We start from the raw sequence: 23,429 nt of genomic DNA, 5'->3' as shown, positions 1-23,429 counted from the left end.
AAAAGAACCATCTTCACGCGGAAAAGGGAAAAAAAGAGAGATCAAAAATAGAAATAAAGCTGAAGATGAGAAGTAGTGTAGTAGATGGGAGAATCTGATCTAGAACAGATTCAAAAACCATTAACACTCGTCGTGCAGGTTAATATAGTTGTCAAACAGCAAACCACATATTTTGTGTGATATTCTAAACTGTAATGTGGAGCTGGCTTCTGCTGTGACAGGGAATACAGGCATTGGGAAAGTGCAGAACAGATGTACAGGGATTGTAGAAAAGAGAATTGTTGACAATGACCTAAGAGAAAATGATGAAGATGGTGAAGATTTTTTCCCAGGATGTAAGTATAAAATACTAGAGAACAAAACTTTAAGGTGAGACAGAGAAAGTTTGAAGAAAATTTCTGCAGTAACTTGTTTTCAAACAGAATGGTAAACACCTGTAACAACTATATGTCAGGAAGCAGATATGATAGCATCGTTCAAGAAACATTTAGATGCATCCACAGTCAGGGTGTTGAGGGAGAAAGACCATATGTAGGCAGATATGCAATTAAACTAACATCATGATTGGTACCAGTGTCATGGCCAAAGGGTCTGTTCCTGTGCTGTAATGTTCCATGTTTAAGTCAGAGAAGGGAAGAGTCAGATATGGACTGTGTTCAAGTGAAAAGGGGGTGGGTCATCAATATAATGGTGAGGAAAGTGAATGGAGGAGCAATAAAAGCAATACTATTCCACTTACCCTGCAGAGCAACAGGTAGAGTTTGGAGCCACACAAGTTGCACTTTGGCTTTTCTGAAAGTGAATAGAGTTCAAGGTGAAGTTATTGTGAAACCTGAAGGTGAAAACTGGTGTGGACTTTGCTCAAACAAGTGAAGGGTGTTAGTATATTGAAAGAAGTGGTGAGGAAGGGCATGAAAAAGGCCTGAAACAAAAAGCCGCTTTGACTTCTCCCAAGTTGTTAACTGTAAATTGTGTTGATGAGGGAGCTATGTGTATGTCGTCTACATGGGCTTAGAGTCAGAAATATGCAGCACAAAACATTGTCTACATCAGCCACTGTGCCTTTCCCATTTGCCTTTCAACCTGTATCATTCCAAAACATTCCTACCCAAATATCTAACCAAATGTAATTCTAGCTGCCTTTACCACCACACTGTCTGAAAAATTTGCCCTTCAAATCTCCTTTATATTTCTCCCCTCTCCTTAAACCTGTGTCCTCTAGTGATTCCCCTTTCTGGAAAAAGACTCTGACTTTCTGTCTTGCCTCTGCCCCTATAATTTTATAAACCTCTAAGTTCACCCCTCCATTGCAATGAAAATAAACCCAGACTCTCCATTCCAGGCAACGTCCTGGTGGAACCCTTCTGCACGTCTGAGCTCTGCCACATCCAAAATCTACATGCATTTCTGAAAGAGTGATAAAAATCCATGTGGAATAGACAGGCTCGTGGAACTGAGGGCAGTGACAGGATGTTGACTGAAGGCAGAGGATCGGTAACAGATTTTCCCAGGATCAATGCCACATCCATGCTTTTTTCTGATAAATACCAACTCGTATATACTCAATTAGTATATATATAATACTCATTTTCTATATGGGTGTCACATGGGATATGCTATAATTGCCAATGTCTTATTTCCAATAATAGTAACAGGGAAAAGATTGTTGATGCATTGTTGTGTGAAACATTCTGAATGACTGCCTCACTACGACATGATCTGTTTCCTTTGGGACAGGCTGACTGTGGTAAAAGTGCTCTTGGTCCAATGTGTCCGAGCTGTCTGAAGCTACACTCCACAGAACAGCACAGGAACTGGCCCTTCAGCCCATAATGTCTGTGCTAAGCACAATGCCAAATTAAAATAATGCCATCTGCCTGCACGTGGTCTACCTATTTATGCCTCTCATGATTTATTTTACCTATCAGGTCATCGCCTCAGTCTCTGACGCTGCCAAACAAACAATCTAACTTGGTCCAACCTCTCCTTAGAGCGAATGCTTTCTAATCCAAACAACATCCTGGTGAATCTCTTCTCCACCCTCTCCTAATACTCCACATCCTTCCTATAATGGAGCTACCAGAACAGCTTACAATGGCCTGACTAAAGTTTTGTACAGCTGTTGTTCCCACTCAGCTTGTTCTTTTCTCCTCTTCTGAATCGTCCCTCCATTTTGAATTATTTTGCCCTGACTTGCATTAATTTTCATTTATTATTTCAGATAGTTTCCTATGTGACTGTTCCTTCATTCAGTTTCCTGTCATTTGCAAAAGTTGAAATGATGAAATGTCCATATCATAGTCCTAACCCTCTGAAATCCTTGTGAATACTGTTGTCTGTCACCTTGCAATCTAGAAAACTATTTGCCCATCCTATCATTTTGCTAACATTGCTTCTTTAATACACATTTTCATTTTGTTTCAGATTATTACAGAAAAATGAGTTCAAGATTCAGGAAGTTATGTTGCAGCTTTATAAAACAACTTGTGCTGCATCTGCAGTATTGCTTACACTTCTGGTTGCCTCATTATAGGAAGCACGTGAAGGCTTTAGAAAGGGTTCAGAAGAGGTTTACCAGAGTGTTTCCTGGATTAGAAGGCATGTGCTCTAACAATAGGTTGGACAAATTTGGGTTGTTTTCTTGGAAAAGCGGAGGCTGTGGAAAGATTTGACAGTGGTGTGTAAGGTTATGAAAGGCATAGATAGAGTTTACAGACTATCTATTTTCCAGGGTCAAAATATATAATAACAAAGGGAATGCATTTCAGGTGAGAGGGGCTAAGTTCAAAGGAGATACTTAGGGCATGTTTTTTTTTAACCAAGAGTGGTGGGTGCCTGGAATACACTCCCTGGGGTGGGTGATAGAACATACCCCAAGTGGGTGTACAGCACAGTACAGGCCCTTTGGCCCACAATGTTGTGCCGACCCTTAAACCCTGCCTCCCATATATCTCCCCCCCCCCCCCCCACCTTAAATTCCTCCATATACTTGTCTAGTAGTCCCTTAAATTTCACTAGTGTATCTGCCTCCACCACTGACTCGGGCAGTGCATTCAACGCACCAACCACTCTCCGAGTAAAAAAACCTTCCTCTAATATCCCCCTTGAATTTCCCACCCCTTAGCTTAGAGCCATGTCCTCTTGTATTGAGCAGTGGTGCCCTGGGGAAGAGGTGCTGGCTGTCCACTCTATCTATTCCTCTTAATATCTTGTATACCTCTATCATGTCTCCTCTCATCATCCTCCTCTCCAGAGTAAAGCCCTAGCTCCCTTAATCTCTGATCATAATGCATACTGTCTAAACCAGGCAGCATCCTGGTAAATCTCCTCTGTACCCTTTCCAATGCTTCCACATCCTTCCTATAGTGAGGTGACTAGAACTGGACACAGTACTCCAAACGTGGTCTAACCAGAGTTTATAGAGCTGCATCATTACCTCGCAACTCTTAAACTCTATCCTTCTACTTATGAAAGCTAACACCCCATAAGCTTTCTTAACTACCCTATCTACCTGTGAGGCAACTTTCAGGGATCTGTGGAAAGTATACCACCTCACTCTTCTCTGGGTTGAACTCCATCTGCCACTTCTCAGCCCACTTCTGCATCCTATCAATGTCTCCCTGCAATCTTCGACAATCCTCTACACTATCCACAACACCACCAACCTTTGTGTCGTCTTCAAACTTGCCAACCCACCCGTCCACCCCCACATCCAGGTCGTTAATAAAAATCACGAAAAGTAGAGGTTACAGAACCGATCCTTGTGGGACACCACTAGTCATAACCATCCAATCTGAATGTACTCCCTCCACCACGACCCTCTGCTTTCTGCAGGCAAGCCAATTCTGAATCTACCTGACCAAACTTCCCTGGATCCCATGCCTTCTGTCTTTCTGAATAGGCCTATCGTGTGGAACCGTGATGATGGAGGCAGATATGACAGGTGTTTAAGACACTTGCAGACAGACATGAATGTGCAAGAAATAGAAGGGTATGGGCATTGTATAGAGTTGGACAATCCACACCAGGGATGTGTGAAAAGAGCTCATTTTTAATCAGGACGGTGATCAAGATTTCAAAGGCAGAGCTTCACACAGTTTCTGAGTTGAGGAGCAACCATTCATTAAAAGGTAGTGTGTAAAAGCAACTACCTTTCAGCCAGGCATGCATTCAAGATTTAAAAAGCACTGCTTTGAGCCACTTTTCTAAGTTGGACAATCCATACTAGGGGTGTGTGAAAATAGCTGTTTTTTTAAAATCAGGGTGGTGTTCAAGATTTCAAAGGCGGAGTTTTGCAGCAGTTTCTCTGAGTTAAGGAGCAACCAGTCAGCAAGAGGGATTCATTAGAAAGGGGGAATAGAAGTAACGCAGTAGCCTTTCTTGGAGTGGCCATTCATTTGGAGTGTGCCAGTTTCTAGAGTGGCTTTGGTTATCAGGCTTAGACGAGATCAGACTGGGTGAGGTAGATTGCCTTGTAAATTACTCTCTTTGTGTTCTTAATGTTTATTTCTCATCTAATTGAGAAAGGTTTCAGGGGCAGTATTTTATACTACATGTGGGAAGTGAGAAGTGTGGGAGACCTCCAGTCTCCCAGACAAACACATCTGCACCAGGTGTACTGAGCTACAGGTCCTGAGAGAACATATGAAGGAAGTGGAACTGCAGCTTGATGACCTTCCACTCGTACTGGAGAATGAGGAGGAGATAGACAGGAGCTACAGGGAGGTAGTCACACCTAGCTTGCAGGTGACTCCCAGGAGAAGTAGGAGAAATGCACAGTCAGTGCAGAATACACCTGTGGTATTTCCCAACAAGAAGAAGAAAAAAGTGTTAAGCAAACTGAAAGGTCTTGAGGTGGATAAGTAACCTGGTCCAGATGGGCTACATCCCAGAATCCCAAGAGAGGTTGCTGATTGATTCTGGCATGGTCTGGAGGACTGAAAAATTGCAAATGTCATTTTACTCTTTAAGAAGGGAGTAAGACAAAAGAGGAAATTATAGGCCGGTTAGCCTAACCTCAGTGCTTGGGAAAGTGTTGGAGTCCATTATTAAGGATGAGGTTTTGGGATACTTGGAGACTACAGAAACCATGCTGGTTTTGGACTTATTTTATTAAAGGAAAATCTTGCCTGACAAACCTGTTAGAATTCTTCAAGGAAGTAACAAGGGTGGACAAAGGAGAGGAAGTGGATGTCATTTACTTAGATTTCAAGAAGGCATTTGATGAAATGCCTCGGATGAGGCTGCTTAACAAGATAAAATTCTATGGTGTTACAGGAGAGGTACTGGCATGGATAGAGGAATAAGCTGACAGGAGGCTGCGAGTGGGAATAAAGTGGTCCTTTTCTGTTTGGTAGCCAGTGACTAGTGGTGTTACTCGGGGGTCAGTATTGGGATTGCTGCTTTTCACATTGTCATTTATTTTGATAGTGGAATTGATGGCTTTGTGGCAAAGTTTGTGGATGATATGAAGATATGTGGAGCGGTAGGTCAAGTTGGGACGAAGGAGATGTCTTCCTTTTTTAAACAAAGGGGCTTCCCTTCCACCATCAACTCTGCTCTCAAACGCATCTCTCCCATTTCCCGCACATCTGCCCTCACCCCATCCGACTGCCACCCCACTCGGGATAGGGTTCCCCTTGTCCTCACCTACCACCCCACCAGCCTCCAGGTCCAACGTATAATTCTCCGTAACTTCCACCACCTCCAACGGAATCCCACTACCAAGCACATCTTTCTCTCCCCCCCCCACCCTTTCTGTTTTCCACAGGGATCACTCCTTACGTGACTCCCTTGTCCACTCGTCCCCCCCATCCTTTCCCACCGATCTCCCTCCTGGCACTTATCCTTGTAAGCCGAACAAGTGCTATACCTGCCCTTACACTTCCTCCCTCACCACCATTCAGGGTCCCAGACAGTCCTTCCAGGTGAGGTGACACTTCACCTGTGAGTCAGCTGGTGTGGTATACTGCATCTGGTGCTCCCGGTGTGGCCTTTTATATATTGGTGAGACCCGACGCAGACTGGGAGACCGTTTCGCTGAACACTTAAGCTCGGTCCGCCAGAGAAAGCAGGATCTCCCAGTGGCCACACATTTTAATTCCACGTCCCATTCCCATTCCGATATGTCTATCCATGGCCTCCTCTACTGTCAAGATGAAGACACACTCAGGTTGGAGGAACAACACCTTATATACTGGCTGGGTAGCCTCCAACCTGATGGCATGAACATTGAGTTCTCTAACTTCTGTTAATGCCCCTCCTCCCCTTCTTACCCCATCCCTGACAATATTTAGTTGTTTGTTTTTTTTTCTGTCTCTCTGCCCATCACTCTGCCTGTTCTCCATCTCCCTCTGGTGCTCCCCCTCCCCCTTTCTTTCTCCCGAGGCCTCCCGTCCCATGATCCTTTCCCTTCTCCAACTCTGTATCACTTTCACCAATCACCTTTCCAGCTCTCAGCTTCATCCCACCCCCTCCGGTCTTCTCCTATCATTTTGCATTTCCCCCTCCTCCCACTCTTTAAAATCTCTTACTATCTTTCCTTTCAGTTAGTCCTGACGAAGGGTCTCGGCCTGAAACGTCGACAGTGCTTCTCCTTATAAATGCTGCCTGGCCTGCTGTGTTCCACCAGCATTTTGTGTGTGTTGTTTGAATTTCCAGCATCTGCAGATTTCCTCGTGTTTGCAATGTGATTGCAGCAGGACTTAAACAAATTGGAGAATAGGCAAAAATGTGGTATTGCTGGGGAATGTATGATAATGCATTTTGGTAAAAGGAATAATAGTGCAGACTATTATCTAAAAGGGGAGAAAATTCAAACATCAGAAGTGCAGAGGGACTTAGGAGTCCTTATGCAAGACTCACAGAAGGTTAATTTATAGGTTGAGTCTGTGGTAAAGAAGGAAAATACAATGTTGGCATTTATTTCAAGGGGAATAGCAATAGAATTTTTTTTAAAAACGGAGATAATGGTGAAGTTTATACGACACTAGTCAGGCCACACTTGGAGTATTGTCAACAATTTTGGCTCCTTATCTCAGAAATGATGTGTTGTCATTGGAGAGTCCAGAGGAGGTTCATAAGGATTATTCCAGGAATGAAGGGGTCAACATATGAAGAATGTTTGATAGCTTTGGGCCTGTACTCACTGGAATTTTGAAGATTGCAGGAGAGCTTATTGAAATCTACCAAATGTTGAAAGAACTAGATAGGGTGGATGTGGAGTGGATGTTTCCTGTGGTTGGGGCATCCAGAACTACAGGGCACAGCCTCAAAATTGAGGGGCGACTTTTTAGAACAGAAGTACGGAGGAATTTTTTTAGCCAGAAAGTGGGTGAATCTGTGGAATGCTCTGTCGCAGACTGCGGTGGAGGCCAAGACCATGGGTATACTTAAAGTGGAAGTTGAAAGGTTTCTGACTGGTCGGGTATATGGTGAGAAGGCAGGAGCATGGGGTGAAATGGAGCAGCGGACTTGCTGGGCTGAATGGCCTCATTCTGCTCCTATGTCCTATAGTCTCATGGTCCTGTATAACTAGATATTATTGAGGGGGAATAACCTACTGGGGAAGCCATAGTGACTGGGTCTTTGATGCTGTGGTTCAAAAGAGCAGAGAGGTGAAGCAGACTGCAGTGTTGATAGATTCTTTAGTCAGACGGATAGAAACGAGGACACCTGGCTGGTGTGTTGCCTCCCTGCTGCCAGGATTGGGGATGTCTCGGATTGGGTTCATGGCGTTCTCAAGGGCGAGAGTCAGCAGCCAGAATTCTTTGTGCACATTGGCACCATTGATATAGGTAGTCAAAGTGAGGAGGTCCTGAAAAGAGATTTTAGGGAGCTAGGTAGAAAGCTGAGAAACAGGGCCTCCAGGGTAGTAATCTCTGGATTGCAGCTGGGAGCTTAATGTCCAATGATACACATTTATGAAAAGGATAGCGAGAGTAAATTGGAAATGGATGTGAACTAGTGAGAGTAAATTGGATACAGATGTTCAAAGGGGAAAGCACAGAAGTAATGTGGGAGAAGTTTAGGGACCACTTGAGCTGGGCTCAGGATAGGTTTGTCCCACTGAGGCAAGGAAAAAATGGTAGGAAAATGGAACCATGGCTGACGAAACGTGAGGCAACTCGTCAAGAGGAAAAAGGAAGCATATGTTCCAGATATAAGAAGCAGGAAGTAGGAGGGGCTTATGAGAAATATAGGGTAGCCAGGAAGTTGCTAAAGAAAGGACTTAGGAGAGCTGAAAGGGGGCATGAGAAGGCTTTGGCATGTAGGATTAAGGAAAACCCCAAGGCGTTCTATGCATATGTGAAGAATAGGATGACGAGAACGAAAGTGGGACCACTAAAGGATAAAGAGGGCAACATGTGCCTGGAAGTGGAGGAGGTTGGGGAGGTCCTAAATGAATACTTTGCTTCAGTATTCACAAGTGAAAAGGATTTTGATCAGGATGAGGTTGAAGTAGAGCGGGCCTGTGTGCTGGACAATGTGGAGATTAAGGAAGAAGTAATGCTGGATCTTCTTAAAAACATTAAGATTGATAAATCCCCAGGGCCGGATATGATACACCCCAGGTTGTTGTGGGAATTGGGAGAAGAGATAGCAGGAGCATTAGCTATGATCTTTGAATCCTTTTGGCTGCAGGGGAAGTGCCAGAGGACTGGAGAATGGCAAATATAGTTCCCTTGTTTAAAAAAGGTAATAGGGAGAAACCTGGGAACTATAGACTGGTGAGTCTTACATCGGTGGTATGCAAACTACTGGAAAGGATTCTTAAGGATAGGATCTACGAGCATTTGGAGAAATATAGTCTTCTCATGGATAGTCAACATGGTTTTGTGAAGGGAAGATCGTGCCTCGCAAGCCTGATTGAGTTTTTTGAAGAGGTAACAAAAGAAATTGATGAGGGTAGGGCAGTGGATGTGGTCTACATGGACTTTAGCAAAGCATTTGACAAGGTCCCTCATGAGAGACTCATCCGGAAAATCATGAGGCATGGGATAAGTGGAAGCTTGGCTGTTTGGATAAAAAATTAGATAGATAGATACTTTATTCATCCCCATGGGGAAATTCAACATTTTTTCCAATGTCCCATACACTTATTGTAGCAAAACTAATTACATACAATACTTAACTCAGTAAAAATATGATATGCATCTAAAATCACCCTCTCAAAAAGCATTAATAATAGCTTTTAAAAAGTTCTTAAGTAGTTTACTTAAATACATTGAGTCCTAACCCCGGCACTTTAACATATCTTACTCCTGGCGGTTGAATTGTAAAGCCGAATGGCATCTCTTCATCCTGTCTGAGGAGCATTGCATCGATAGCAACCTGTCGCTGAAACTGCTTCTCTGTCTCTGGATGGTGCTATGTAGAGGATGTTCAGGGTTTTCCATAATTGACCGTAGCCTACTCAGCGCCCTTCGCTCTGCTACCAATGTTATACTCTCCAGTACTTTGCCCACGACAGAGCCCGCCTTCCTTACCAGCTTATTAAGACGTGAGGCGTCCCTCTTCTTAATGCTGCCTCCCCAACACGCCACCACAAAGAAGAGGGCGCTCTCCACAACTGACCTATAGAACATCTTCAGCATCTCACTACAGACATTGAATGACGCCAACCTTCTAAGGAAGTACAGTCGACTCTGTGCCTTCCTGCACAAGGCATCTGTGTTGGCAGTCCAGTCTAGCTTCTCGTCTAACTGTACTCCCAGATACTTGTAGGTCTTAACCTGCTCCACACATTCTCCATTAATGATCACTGGCTCCATATGAGGCCTAGATCTCCTAAAGTCCACCACCACCTCCTTGGTCTTGGTGATATTGAGACGCAGGTAGTTTGAGTTGCACCATATCACAAAGTCCTGTATCAGTTTCCTATACTCCTCCTCCTGTCCATTCCTGACACACCCCACTATGGCCGTGTCATCAGCGAACTTCTGCACATGGCAGGACTCCGAGTTATATTGGAAGTCTGATGTGTACAGGGTGAACAGGACCGGAGAGAGCACGGTCCCCTGCGGCGCTCCTGTGCTGCTGACCACCGTGTCAGACCTACAGTCTCCCAACCGCACATACTGAGGTCTATCTGTCAAGTAGTCCACTATCCAATCCACCATGTGAGAGTCTACTCCCATCTCCGTTAGTTTGTGCCTTAAGATCTTGGGCTGGATGGTGTTAAAGGCACTAGAGAAGTCCAGGAATGTAATCCTCACAGCACCACTGACCCCATCCAGGTGAGAGAGGGATTTGTGCAGCAAATACGTGATAGCATCCTCCACTCCCACCTTCTCCTTATACGCAAACTGAAGAGGATCCCGGGCGTGCCTGGTTTGTGGCCTCAGATTCTGTATTATCAGCCGCTCCATGGTCTTCATCACGTGCGACGTCAAGGCAACAGGTCTGAAGTCATTCAACTCCTTTGGTTGTGGTTTCTTCGGTACCAGGACAATACAGGATGTTTTCCACTGTCTGGGTACTCTTCTCTGCTCCAGGCTCATGTTGAAGATGCGCTGTAGTGGTTCTCCCAGCTCAGTCGCACAGGCCCTCAGTAATCGTGGGGATACTCCATCCGGTCCAGCCGCCTTGCTGGTACAGATCTTCCTCAGTTGACCTTCCACCTGTGCAGCCGTAATCCTGGGCGTGGGCAAGGTCTCCTGTGATTGGCTTAAAGGAAGAAAGCAGAGGGTAGTTGTGGAAGGAAAGTATTCTGCCTGGAGGTCATTGACTAGTGGAATGCCGCAGGGATCTGTCCTGGGACCCTTGCAATTTGTGATTTTTATAAATGACCTGGATGTAGAGGCAGAAGGATGGGTGAGTAAGTTTGCGGATGACACAAAGATTGGAGGAGTGGTGGATGGAGCTGTAGGTTGTCAAAGGTTACAAGAGGATATAGACAGGCTGCAGAGTTGGGCAGAAAAATGGCAGATGGAGTTCAATCGGGACAAGTGTGAGGTGATGCATTTTGGAAGGACAAACCAGGAGACTGAGTACAGGATTAATGGTCAGTTACTTAAGAGTGTGGATGAACAAAGGGACCTTGGGGTTCAAATCCATACATCCCTCAAGGTTGATAGGGTAGTTAAGAAGGTCTATGGGATGCTAGTCTTCATTAACGGGGATTGAGTTCAAGAGTAGAGGGGTCATGTTGCAACTCTACAAATCTCTGGTGAGACCGCACTTAGAGTATTGTGTTCAATTCTGGTCACCTCATTATAGGAAGGATGTGGAAGCTATGGAGAGGGTGCAGAGGAGATTTACCAGGATGTTGCCTGGTTTGGAGAACAAGTCATATGAAGCAAGGTTAGCAGAGCTGGGACTTTTCTCTTTGGAGCGTAGAAGAATGAGAGGGGACTTGATAGAGGTCTACAAGATTATGAGAGGCATAGATAGGGTGGATAGTCAGTACCTGTTTCCCAGGGCACCAGTAGCAAGCACCAGAGGGCATATGTACAAAATTAAGGGAGGGAAGTTTAGGGGAGACATCAGGGGTAAGTTTTTTACACAGAGGGTTGTGAGTGCCTGGAATGACTTGCCAGGGATGGTGGTGGAGGCTAAAACTTTAGGGGTATTTAAGAGCCTCTTGGACAGGCACATGGATGAAAGAAAAATGGAGGGTTATGTACTTTTTTACTTGTGGGTTTAATACTTTTTAAGGATTATATGGGTCTGCACAACATGGAGGGCTGAAGGGCCTGTACTGTGCTGTAATGTTCTGTGGTTCTATGGATAGGCAGCAAGGCAGAGGGGGTGGTGTGGCTATGTTGGTAAAAGATGAAATTAAATCATTAGAAAGAGGTGACATAGGGCCAGAAGGTGTGAAATTGTTGTGGATAGAGCTAGGGAATTGCAAGCATAAAAAGACCCTGATGGGATTTATATAAAGGCCCCCAAAGAATAATAAGGACATGCTTTACAAGTTACAACGGGAGATAGAAAGTGCGTGCTAGAAGGACAATGTTACAATAGTCATTGGGGGATTTCAATTGCAGATAGATTGGGAAAATCAGGTTGGTGCAGGATTCTAAGAGGGGGAATTTCTAGAATGCCTATGAGATGGCTTTTTACAGCAGCTTGTGATTGAGCCCACAAGGGAATCAGCTGTTTTGGATTGGATCTGAACACTAGCAGTATGGTGTTGTGAATTGATTAGAGAGCTTAAGGTAAAAGAACCCTTAGGAGTAAGTGATCATAATATGATCCAATTCATCCTGAAATTTGAGGATGGGAAGCTAAAGTCAGATGTATCAGTGTTGCAGTAGAGTAAAGGAAATTACAAAGGCATGAGAGAGGCTAGAATTGTTTGATAAAGAACAGTGGCAGGAATGACAGTAGAGCAGCAATGGCTGGAATTTCTGGATGCAGTTCAGAATGAACAGGATATATATATCCCAAAATGGAATATTATAAAGGCAAGATGACGCAACCATGGCTAACAAGGGAAGTCAAAGCCAACATAATAGCCAAAGAGAGGACATATAATAAAGCAAAAATTGGTGGGAAATTAGATGATTAGGAAGCTTTTAAATACCAACAGAAGGCAACTTAAAAGGTCATTAAGGAGGTGAAGATGGAATGTGAAAATAAGCTAGCCAATAATAAAAAGGATACCAAAAGTTTATTCTGATACAGAAAGTGTAAAAGAGAGGTGAGGGTGGATATCAAGTCAAGTCAACTTTTATTGTCATTTCAACCATAACTGCTGGTACAGTGCATAGTAAAAATGAGAGCGTTTTTCAGGACCATGGTGTTACATGACACAGTACAAAAAACTAGACTGAACTATGTAATAAAAAAAAAACACAGAGAAAGCTGCACTAGACTACAGACCTGCACTGGACTGCATAAAGTGCACAAAAACAGTGCAGGCATTACAATAAATAATGAACAGGACAGTAGGGCAAGGTGTTAGTCCAGGCTTCGGGTATTGAGGAGTCTGATAGCTTGGGGGAGAAAACTGTTACGTAGTCTGGAGAGGAAGTAATGGGGGACAAGGGATTGGTGGATGAACTGAATAAGTATTTTGCATCAGTCTTCACTGTGGAAGACACTAGCACCATGGTGGAAGTTCCAGCTGTTAGGGGTCATGAAGTGTGTGAAGTTACCGTTACTAGGGAGAAGGTTCTTGGGAAACTAAAAGGGTCTGAGGATAGATAAGTCACCTGGACCAGTTGGTGTACACCCCGGGGTTCTGAAGGAGGGGGCTGACAAGATTGTGGAGATATTAGAAATGATCTTTCAAGAATCACTAGATTCTGGAATGATTCTGGAAGACTGGAAAATTGCAAATATCACTCTACTCTTCAAACAGGGAGGGAAATAGAGAAAGGTAATGATATAGGGCAGTTAGTCTGACCTCAGTGGTAGATTATTAAGGATGAGGTCTCAGGGTACTTGGAGGCGCATTATGAAGTAGGCTGTAGTTAAAATGGTTTCGTCAAGGAAAGATCTTGCCTAACAAATCTGTTGGAATTCTTTGAAGAAATAACAAGCAGGATAGACAAAGGAGAATTGGTTGATATTGTGTACTTGGATTTTCCAAAGGCCTTTGACAGGGCTTCAAGCTGATGGTATAACAGTAAAGATTTTGGCATGGGCAAGGCATTGGCTGATTGGAGGGAGGCAAAGTGTGGGAATTAAGGAACCCTTTTCTGGTTGGCTGCCAGTGACTGGTGACATTTCACAGGGGTCTGTCTTGGGACCACAGTGTCAATATGCCAGTGATTTGCATTATAGAATTGATGGCTTTGTTGCAAAGTTTGTGGATGATATGATAGTTGAAGAACATGTAGTTTTTAGGAAAAGGCCACAGAAAGACTTAGATTAAGAGAATGGGCAAAGAAGTGGCAGATGGAATACAGTGTTGGGAAATAAATAGTCAAGCACTTACACAGAAAGAACAAAAGGTAGATTATTTTCCAAATAGAGAGAAAATTCAAAAATCTGAGGCGCAAAGGAATTTGGGGCCCTTGTGCATGATTTCCTAAAGGTTAATAGGACATAAGACAGAGGAGCAGAATTAAGCCATTTGGCCTATCAAGTTTGCTCGCCATTCAGTCATGGCTGATCCTTTTCCCTGCTTCTGAAGCCCACACCTCGACCTTTAGCCTGTAACCTTTGATGCAGTGTCCAATGAAGAGCCTATCAATTTCTGTCTTAAATGCACCCAAAGACCTAGCCTTTACAGCTGTGGTAACAAATTCCAAAATTCATCACCCTCTGGCTGAAGAAATTTCTCCGCATCTCTGTTTCAAATGGATGGCCCTCTATCCTGAGGCTGCGCTCTCTTGTCCAAGACTCACCCGCAGTGGGAAACATCCTTTCCACGTCTACACTTTCTAGGCCTATCAACATTTTAAAGGTTTCAATGAGATCTCCTCTCATCCTTTTAAATTCCAGTGAGTAGAGTCCCAAGGCTAACATGCGTTCGTTTCATTACCAGAATCATACTTGTGAACATCCTCTCCAGTGCCAGCACATCTTTTCTTAGATGAGGAGCCCAAAACTGTTCACAATACTCAAGGTGAGGCCTCACCAGTACCTTATGAAGCCTCAGCGTCACATCTCTACTCCTGTATTCAATACCTCTTGAAATGAATGCTAACATTGCATTTGCCTTCTTCCTCACCGACTCAACCTGCAAGTTAACCTTTAGGATGTTCTGCACAAGGACTCCCAAGTTCTTTTGCATCTCCATTTTTTTGGATTTTCTCCCCGTTTGGAAAATAGTCTGCTCATTTATATTTACTACCAAAGTGCATGACCATGTATTTTCCAACATTGTATTTCATTTGCCACTTTCTTGCCCATTCTCCTAATCTGTCTAAGTCCTTCTGCATCCTACCTGTTTCCACAACACTACCTGCCCCTCCACCAATCTTAGTATCCTCTGCAAACTTGGCAACAGCAGCATCTATTCCAATCATCTGAATCATTGAAGCGATCCCAGCAGTACCCCTACCAACCAGAAAAGGATCCTTTTATTCTCTTTCACTGCCTCCTACCAGCCAGTCCTCTAACCAAGTTAGTAACTTTCCTGTAATAGCATGGGGTTTTAACTTGGCAAGCAGCCTCATGTGTGGCACCTTGTCAAAGGCCTTTTGAGAGTCCAAATCTACAACTTCCACTGGATCCCCTTTATCTATCCTACTTGTAATCTCCTCAAAGAAACATAGAAAACCTACAGCACAATACAGGCCCTTCAGCACAAAGTTGTGCCGAACACGTCCCTACCTCAGAAGTTATTAGGGTTACCCATAGCCCTCTATTTTTCTAAGCTCCATGTACTTATCCAAAAGACTCTTAAAAGATCCTATTGTATCCGCCTCCACCACTGTTGCTGGCAGCCCATTCCACACACTCACCACTCTCTGCATAATAAACTTACCCCTGACATCTCCTCTGTACCTACTCCCAACTACCTTAAACCTGTGCCCTCTTGTGGCAGCTATTTCAGCCCTGGGGAAAAAGCCTCTGACTATCCACACGATCAATGCCTGTCATTGAAGAATTCCAACAGGTTTGTCAGGCTGGATTTTCTCTTGAGGAAACCATGCTGACTTTGTTCCATCTTATCCTGTATCACCAAGCACTCCATGACCTCATTCTTAACAACTCTTCTGAACCACCAAGGTCAAGATAACTGGTCTATTACAATTTCCTTTCTGCTGCCTTCCTCCTTTCTTAAAGAGGGGAGTGACGTTTGCAATTTTCCAGTCCTCTGGCACCATGCCAGAGTCCAATGATTTTTGAAAGATCATTACTAATACCTCCAAAATCTTTATCACTACTTCTTTCAGAGCCCCAAGGTGCAGTTCATCTGGTCTGGGTGACTTATGTTTCCTTAGGTCTTTCAGCTTTTTGAGCACCTTACAAGGAATAGCAACTGCACTCACTTCCTCTTCCCTCGCACCTTTCAACATCTGTTACACTGCTAGTGTCTTCCACAGTGAAGACTGATGGCACAATACTTATTCAGTTCACCTTCCATCTCCTTGTCCCCTGTTATTATTTCTCCGGGCTCATTTTCTAGTGGTCCTATATCCACTCTCTTCTTTGTTTTTTAGATACTTGAAAAAGCTGTTACTATACACTTTGATATTGTTTGCTAGTTTGCTTTCATATTTCATCTTTTCCTTCCTAAGGATTATTATAGTTGATTTCTGTAGGTTTTTAAAAGTTTCCCAATCCTCCATCTTCCCACTAATTTTTGCTTTGTTGTATGCCTTCTCTTTTGCTTTTGCATTAGCTTTGACTTCCCTTGACAGCTATGTTTGCACTATTTTGCTATTTGAGTATTTTTTCATTTTTGGAATACATCTATCTAGTACCTTCCTCATTTTCCCCATAAATACACGCCATTGCTGCTCTGCTGTCATCCCTGCCAGCATCTCCGTCCAATTTACTTTGGCCAACTCCTCTCTCATACCACTGTAATTTCCCTTACTCCACTGAAATACTGCTACATCAGACTTTACTTTCTCCCTATCAATTTCAAGTTGTAGACAATCATATTGTGATCATTGGTTCCTAATGGTTCTTTAAGCTTCCAGTTCATTACATGACACCCAATCCAGTATAGCTGATCTCCTTCTTGGGTCAATGACAAACTGCTCTAAAAAGCCAACTCATAGGCATTCAACAAGCTCACTCTCTTGAGATCCTTTTTTCCCCAATCGACCTGCATGTTAAAATTTCCCATGACTATCATAACATTGCCCTTTTGACACGCCTTTCTGTTTCCTGTTGTAATCTGTGGTCCACATCCCAGCCACTGTTGGGAGGCTTGTATAAAACTGCCAACAGGGTCCTTTTAGATAGATAGATAGATAGATACTTTATTCATCCCCATGGGGAAATTCAACTTTTTTTCCAATGTCCCATACACTTGTTGTAGCAAAACTAATAACATACAATACTTAACTCAGTAAAAAATATGATATGCATCTAAATCACTATCTCAAAAAGCATTAATAATAGCTTTTAAAAAGTTCTTAAGTCCTGGCGGTTGAATTGTAAAGCCTAATGGCATTGGGGAGTATTGACCTCTTCATCCTGTCTGAGGAGCATTGCATCGATAGTAACCTGTCGCTGAAACTGCTTCTCTGTCTCTGGATGGTGCTATGTAGAGGATGTTCAGAGTTTTCCATAATTGACCGTAGCCTACTCAGCGCCCTTCGCTCAGCTACCGATGTTAAACTCTCCAGCACTTTGCCCACGACAGAGCCCGCCTTCCTTACCAGCTTATTAAGACGTGAGGCGTCCCTCTTCTTAATGCTTCCTCCCCAACACGCCACCACAAAGAAGAGGGCGCTCTCCACAACTGACCTATAGAACATCTTCAGCATCTCACTACAGACATTGAATGACGCCAACCTTCTAAGGAAGTACAGTCGACTCTGTGCCTTCCTGCACAAGGCATCTGTGTTGGCAGTCCAGTCTAGCTTCTCGTCTAACTGTACTCCCAGATACTTGTAGGTCTTAACCTGCTCCACACATTCTCCATTAATGATCACTGGCTCCATATGAGGCCTAGATCTCCTAAAGTCCACCACCATCTCCTTGGTCTTGGTGATATTGAGACGCAGGTAGTTTGAGTTGCACCATATCACAAAGTCCTGTATCAGTTTCCTATACTCCTCCTCCTGTCCATTCCTGACACACCCCACTATGGCCGTGTCATCAGCGAACTTCTGCACATGGCAGGACTCCGAGTTATATTGGAAGTCTGATGTGTACAGGGTGAACAGGACTGGAGAGAGTACGGTTCCCTGCGGCGCTCCTGTGCTGCTGACCACCGTGTCAGACCTACAGTCTCCCAACCGCACATACCCTTGCAGTTTTTTTAACTCAATGCACAAGGATTCAACATCTTCCTGTTCTATGTCACATCTTTCTACAGATTTGATACCATTCTTCACCGGTAGAGTCATGCCTCCTCCTTTGCCTACCTTCCTATCTCTCTGATATAACATGTAACCTTGGACATTCAGCTGCTAACTATAAACATCCTTCAACCACAATTTAGTGATGGCCACAACATTCTACCCAACAATCTGTAAAAGTGCAACAAGATCATCCACCTTATTTCTAATACTTCATGGATTGAGATAAAACACTTTGAATACTGTATTTGCTACCCTTTTTGATTCTGCATCCCTAATGCACTGATACTCACCCTGTTGGCTGCTATTTTGTTCTATCATCTGCCTTCCTGAAACTCTGACTACACGCTATCTTTGCTTTTTTTTTAACCATCCCTCCTACTCAGAGTCCTTCCACTCTGGTTTCCACCCGCTGCCGAATTATTTAAACCTACCTCAACAGCTTTAACAAACCTGCCCTTGAGAATATTGGTCTCCTTCGAGTTCAGGTGCAACCTGTCATTTATGTACAGGTCATACCTCCCCTAGAAGAGATCCCAATGATCCAAGAGCCTGAAGCCCTGCCCCCTGCACCAGCTTCTCAACCATGCATTTATCTTCCAAATCATCCTGTTTCCACCCTCACTGGCACGTGGCACAGGTAGCAATCAAAAAAGAAGGTCCTGCTTCTCAGCTTTCTGCCTAGGTCTCTACTCTCTTAGGACCTCTTTGCTTTTCTTTCCTATGTCATTGGTACCAATCTGCACCATGATGTCCGTCTGCTCTCCCTCCCCCTCCAGAATATTTTGGATATGATCCGAGATGTACCTGACCCTGACAGCTGGGTAGGAAATATACCGTCAGGGTGTCCCGTTTGCATCCACAGGATTTGCTGGTTGAGTCTGAGTGAGGAAGGCAAATGCATTGTTAGCATTCATTTCAAGAGAACTGAAGTATAAATGTGAGGCGGTAATGTTGAGGCTTTATGAAGTACTGGTGAGGCCTCACTTGGAGTATTGTGAGTTGTTTTGGGCCCTTCATCTCAGAAAGGATGTGCTGAAACTGGAGAGGGTTCAAAGATGGTTCATAAAAATGATTCCAGGATTAAATGGCTTATCATATGAAGAGCGTTTGATGGCTCTGGTATTCAGAAGAATGAAGGGTGACCTTATTGAACCCTTTTGAGTGGTGAAAGGCCTTAACAGAGTGGATGTGGAGAGGATGTTTCCTATGGTGGGAGAATGTAAGACCGGAGGACACAGCCTCAGAGTAGAGAGGCGTCTTTTTGAAACAAAGATGAATTTCTTTAGCCACAGAGTGGTGAATCTGTGGAATTCATTGCCACAGGAAGCTGTGGAGGCCAAGACTTTATGTATATTTAAGGCAGAGGTTGATAGTTTCTTGAATGGTCAGGGCATGAAGTGATTACGGGGAGAAAGTAGGAGATTGGGGCTGAGAGGAAAACTGGATCAGCCATGATGAAATGGCACTGCGGACTCAATAGGCCAAATGGCCTAATTTGGGTCCTATATCTTAATCTTGTGGTATTCCATGTGGTCCAAAGATCAAGTGTATTCCATGTGGGCCCAAATGTCAGGTGTACTCCATGCAGACTGGACAGAATTCCTGTTCCACATGAGTGCAGGTCAATGGGACTAAGCAGAGTAATATTTCAGCATGGTCTAGATGGGCTGAAGGGCTTGATTCTGTAGTATTCTATATCTGTTAATGTGGCTTTCCATTACGAGGCATAAAAGAATTGAGCTTCATCCTCAAAAGTGCCAATGATGTTGCTGCAAGTTTCTGTGTCAGTGAATCTCAATTGGTCTGCTCCTCTGTTGTCATAAGGGCATTGAACTTGTACCTTGTGATGTTCAAGACAGCATAGGTCCCAACACAGGGCTTCAACCCCAGTTTTGACAACATGGGTGCTCACACAGGTTTTCGACCCCAATCTGAACAACATAGGTCCCAACACAGGGCCTTAAACCCAATCTGAAAAGCATAAGTCCCAACACAGGGCCTCAACCCCAATCTTGACAACATGGGTACTCACACAGGTTTTCAACCCCAATCTGGACAGCATGGGTGCTCATATGTGGTTGCTCCCGTTGCACTCAAATCCATCATCATGAAGTGTTTTGAGAGGCTCGTCATGAGGAACATCAAGACCCTGCTGCCCACCTCACTGGACCCCCTGCAGTTCGTGTACCATCCCAACCTTTCAACAGACGACGCCATGCCATCACCCTCCACTTGGCCCTAACCCACCTGGACAATAAAGACACATACGTTCGAATGCTGTTCATAGACTTCAGTTCAGCATTCAACATGATCATTCCTCAGAAACTGATTGGAAAGCTGAGCCTACTGGGCCTGAACACTTCCCTCTGCAACTGGATACTAGACTTCCTGACTGGGAGACCTCAGTCATTCCGGATCGGAAGCAGCATCTTCAACACCATCACACTGAGCACAGTGGCCCCCCAGGGCTGTGTGCTCAGTCCACTGCTGTTCACTCTGCTGACCCACGACTATGCTGCAACACACAGCTCGAAACACATCATCGAGTTTGCCGATGACACGACCGTGGTGGGTCTCATCAGCAAGAACAACGAGTCAGCTTACAGAGAGGAGGTGCAGTGGCTAATGGACTGGTGCAGAGCCAGCAACCTGTCTCTGAATGTGAGCAAAACAAAAGAGATGGTTATTGACTTCAGGAGGACATTGAGCAAACACTCTCCACTGGACATCGATGGCTCCTCGATAGAGATTGTTAAGAGCACCAAATATCTTGGTGTTCACCTGGTGGAGAATCTCACCTGGACTCTCAATACCAACTGCATAGCAAACAAAGCCCAGTAGCGTCTCTACTTTCTGCGAAGGGTGAGGGAAGTCCATCTCCCAACCCCCATCCTCATCACATTCTACAGAGGTTGTATTGAGAGCATCCTGAGCAGCTGCATCACTGCCTGGTTTGGAAATTGCACCATCTCGGATTGCAAGACCCTGCAGCGGATAGTGAGATCAGTTGAGAAGATCATCGGGGTCTCTCTTCCCGCCATTACAGACATTTACACCAGACACTGCATCTGTAAAGCAAACAGCATTATGAAGGACCCCACGCACCCCTCATACAAACTCTTCTCCCTCCTGCCATTTGGGAAAAGGCACCGAAGCATTCGTGCTCTCATGACCAGACTATGTAACCGTTTCTTCCCTCAAGACATCAGACTCCTCAATACCCAGAGTCTGGACTGACACCAACTTACTGCCATCTACTGTGCCTATTGTCTTGTTTATTATTTATTGTAATGCTTGCACTGTTTTTTGCACTTTATGCAGTCCTGGGTAGGTCTGTAGTCTAGTGTAGTTTTTTGTGTTATTTTACATAGTTGAGTGTAGTTTTTGTATTGTTTCATGTAGCACCATGGTCCTGAAAAATGTTGTCTCATTTTTACTATGTATTATATCAGTAGTTATGGTCGAAATTACAATAAAAAGTGACTTGACTTGACTTGAGATTTTCGACCCCAATCTGAACAGCATGGGTGCTGATGTTACCATTAATGCTGATGTTACCATTAATGCAATGATGCTTTTAGAACCCTTCCAAATCAGTACAGTGTTAAAACCTGAAGTGAAGTGTACCCTTTGTACTATGTGTGGAAAAGTACGATTTCTCTTTATATAAATGTATTTATCAGCATTATTTAAGTCAAGATTCTGTAAAATGGTTTTATATTCGTGTCGAATATCTGACTGCTTTATATGACCCTGAGAAGCTTCTGTGCAGAGGAGCCACTTGCTTTCAGAGAGATTTCACTGCTCCCAACAGTGCCCATCAAAACCTCTTTGGGTTTCTGGGGAGCACCTCGATTCTTTATCTTATCATTTATTAATCATAGAATTTTGAAATGACAGAAAACTTGTTGGTTTTAATTTGTTGATCTCCGTTGTACACTCAGAAGGAGAAGTCAGAGCCCCATCAACTGCATCAGGCCCAGTGTGCTGGGACCTTTGAAACGAAAAGGTAAATAGTTTTCTTATTTCAAATATGAAGGCAGTTTAAACACAGCAAGTTATTGTAGCCTGTGTGGGTGGATGGGTTACCTACAGAGCAACGTTGCACCCTCTACCTTCCTGCCTGTCCTTTGGGTACGATGTGTGTCCTTGGACATTAAGCTCCCAGCTGTAATCTTTCAGCCATGATTCAGTGATGCCCACAACATCATACATTCTGTAACTGTGCTACAAGTTAGTATGTAAGACATAGAAGCAGAATTAGACCAATCAGCCCATCGAGTCAGCTGACCCCAGATCCCACTCAACCCCATACTCTTGTCTTTTTGCCATATCCTTTAATGTCCTGAATGATAGGAAATGATCAACTTCTGCCTTCAATATACACACTGACTTGGTCTCCACCGCAGTCCGTGGCAGAGTATTCCACAGATATACTACTCTCTGGCTAAAAGAAATCCTTCTAGCCTCTATTCTAAAGGGTTGCCCCTCAATTTTGAGGCTGTGCCCTCTAGTTCTGGATACCCCCAGCATAGGAAATATCCTCTCCACATCTCCATCCTATCTAGTCCTTTCAACATTCGGTAGGTTTCAATGAGATCTTCATGCATTCTTCTAAATTCCAGCGAGTACAGGCCCAAAGCTGCTAAAGACTCCTTGTATGTTAACCCCTTCATTCCTGGAATCATCCTCAGAACTTCCTCTGGACTCTCTCCAATGACAATGCATCCTTTCTGAGATATGGGACCCAAAACTTGACAATACTACAAGTGTGGCCTGACTATTATAAATGCTTAGCATCATTTCCTTCCTTTTATATTCTATTAACCTTGAAATAAAAGCTAACATTGCATTTGTCTTCTTTACTACAGACTCAGTCTGTAAATTAACCTTCTGGGAGTCTTGCACAAGAACTCCTAAGTCCCTCTGCACCTCTGATGCTTGAACATTCTCCCCATTTAGATATTAGTCCGCACTATTGTTCCTTTTACCAAAATGTATTATCATACATTTCCCAACACTGTATTTCATCTGCTACTTTTTTTTGCCTATTCTTCCAATTTTCTACTGTAATCTGTTAGGAGGCATGTATATAACTTCCATCAGGATCCTTTTACCCTTGCAGTTTCTTAACTCAACTCACAAGAATTCAACATCTTCCGATCCTATGTCACATCTTTCAACTGTCCGTGAGAATATTGGTTCCCCTCGGATTCAGGTGCAACCCGTCAGACCTCTCCCAGAAGAGATCCCAATGATCCAAGAACTTGAAACCCTGCCCCTGAACCAGCTTCTCAGCTATGCATTTATCTGCCAAATCATCCTGTTTCTACCGTCACTGGCACGTGGCACAGGCGGCAATCCAGGTCCTGCTTCTCACCTTTCTACCTAGCTCTCAAAATTCAATTTTCAGGACCTCTTTGCATTTCCTATGTCATTAGTACCAATTAGTATCAAGACATCTGGTTGCTCCCCTTTCCTTTCCAAAATGTTGTGGACGCAATCTGAGATGTCCCTGACCCTGGCACCTGGGAGACAACA

General features: G+C 43.9%; 1 protein-coding gene across 1 annotated transcript in view; it reads left to right on the top strand.

The window, feature by feature from the left end:
- The window catches only part of pabir2 (PABIR family member 2), a 148,848-nt gene that overhangs the window by 102,639 nt on the left and 22,780 nt on the right, over window positions 1-23,429 (top strand). Inside the window, exon 8 of the mRNA XM_073057732.1 lies at window positions 21,833-21,897. Within this exon, the coding sequence (XP_072913833.1) occupies window positions 21,833-21,897 (65 nt within the window). The remainder of the gene's footprint in view (window positions 1-21,832; window positions 21,898-23,429) is intronic.

This window comes from Hemitrygon akajei, chromosome 10 (genome assembly GCF_048418815.1).
Source record: "Hemitrygon akajei chromosome 10, sHemAka1.3, whole genome shotgun sequence".
Taxonomy (NCBI): domain Eukaryota; kingdom Metazoa; phylum Chordata; class Chondrichthyes; order Myliobatiformes; family Dasyatidae; genus Hemitrygon; species Hemitrygon akajei.
Note: the sequence above shows the minus strand (reverse complement) of the source record. Positions and strands in the feature narration are given on the sequence as shown.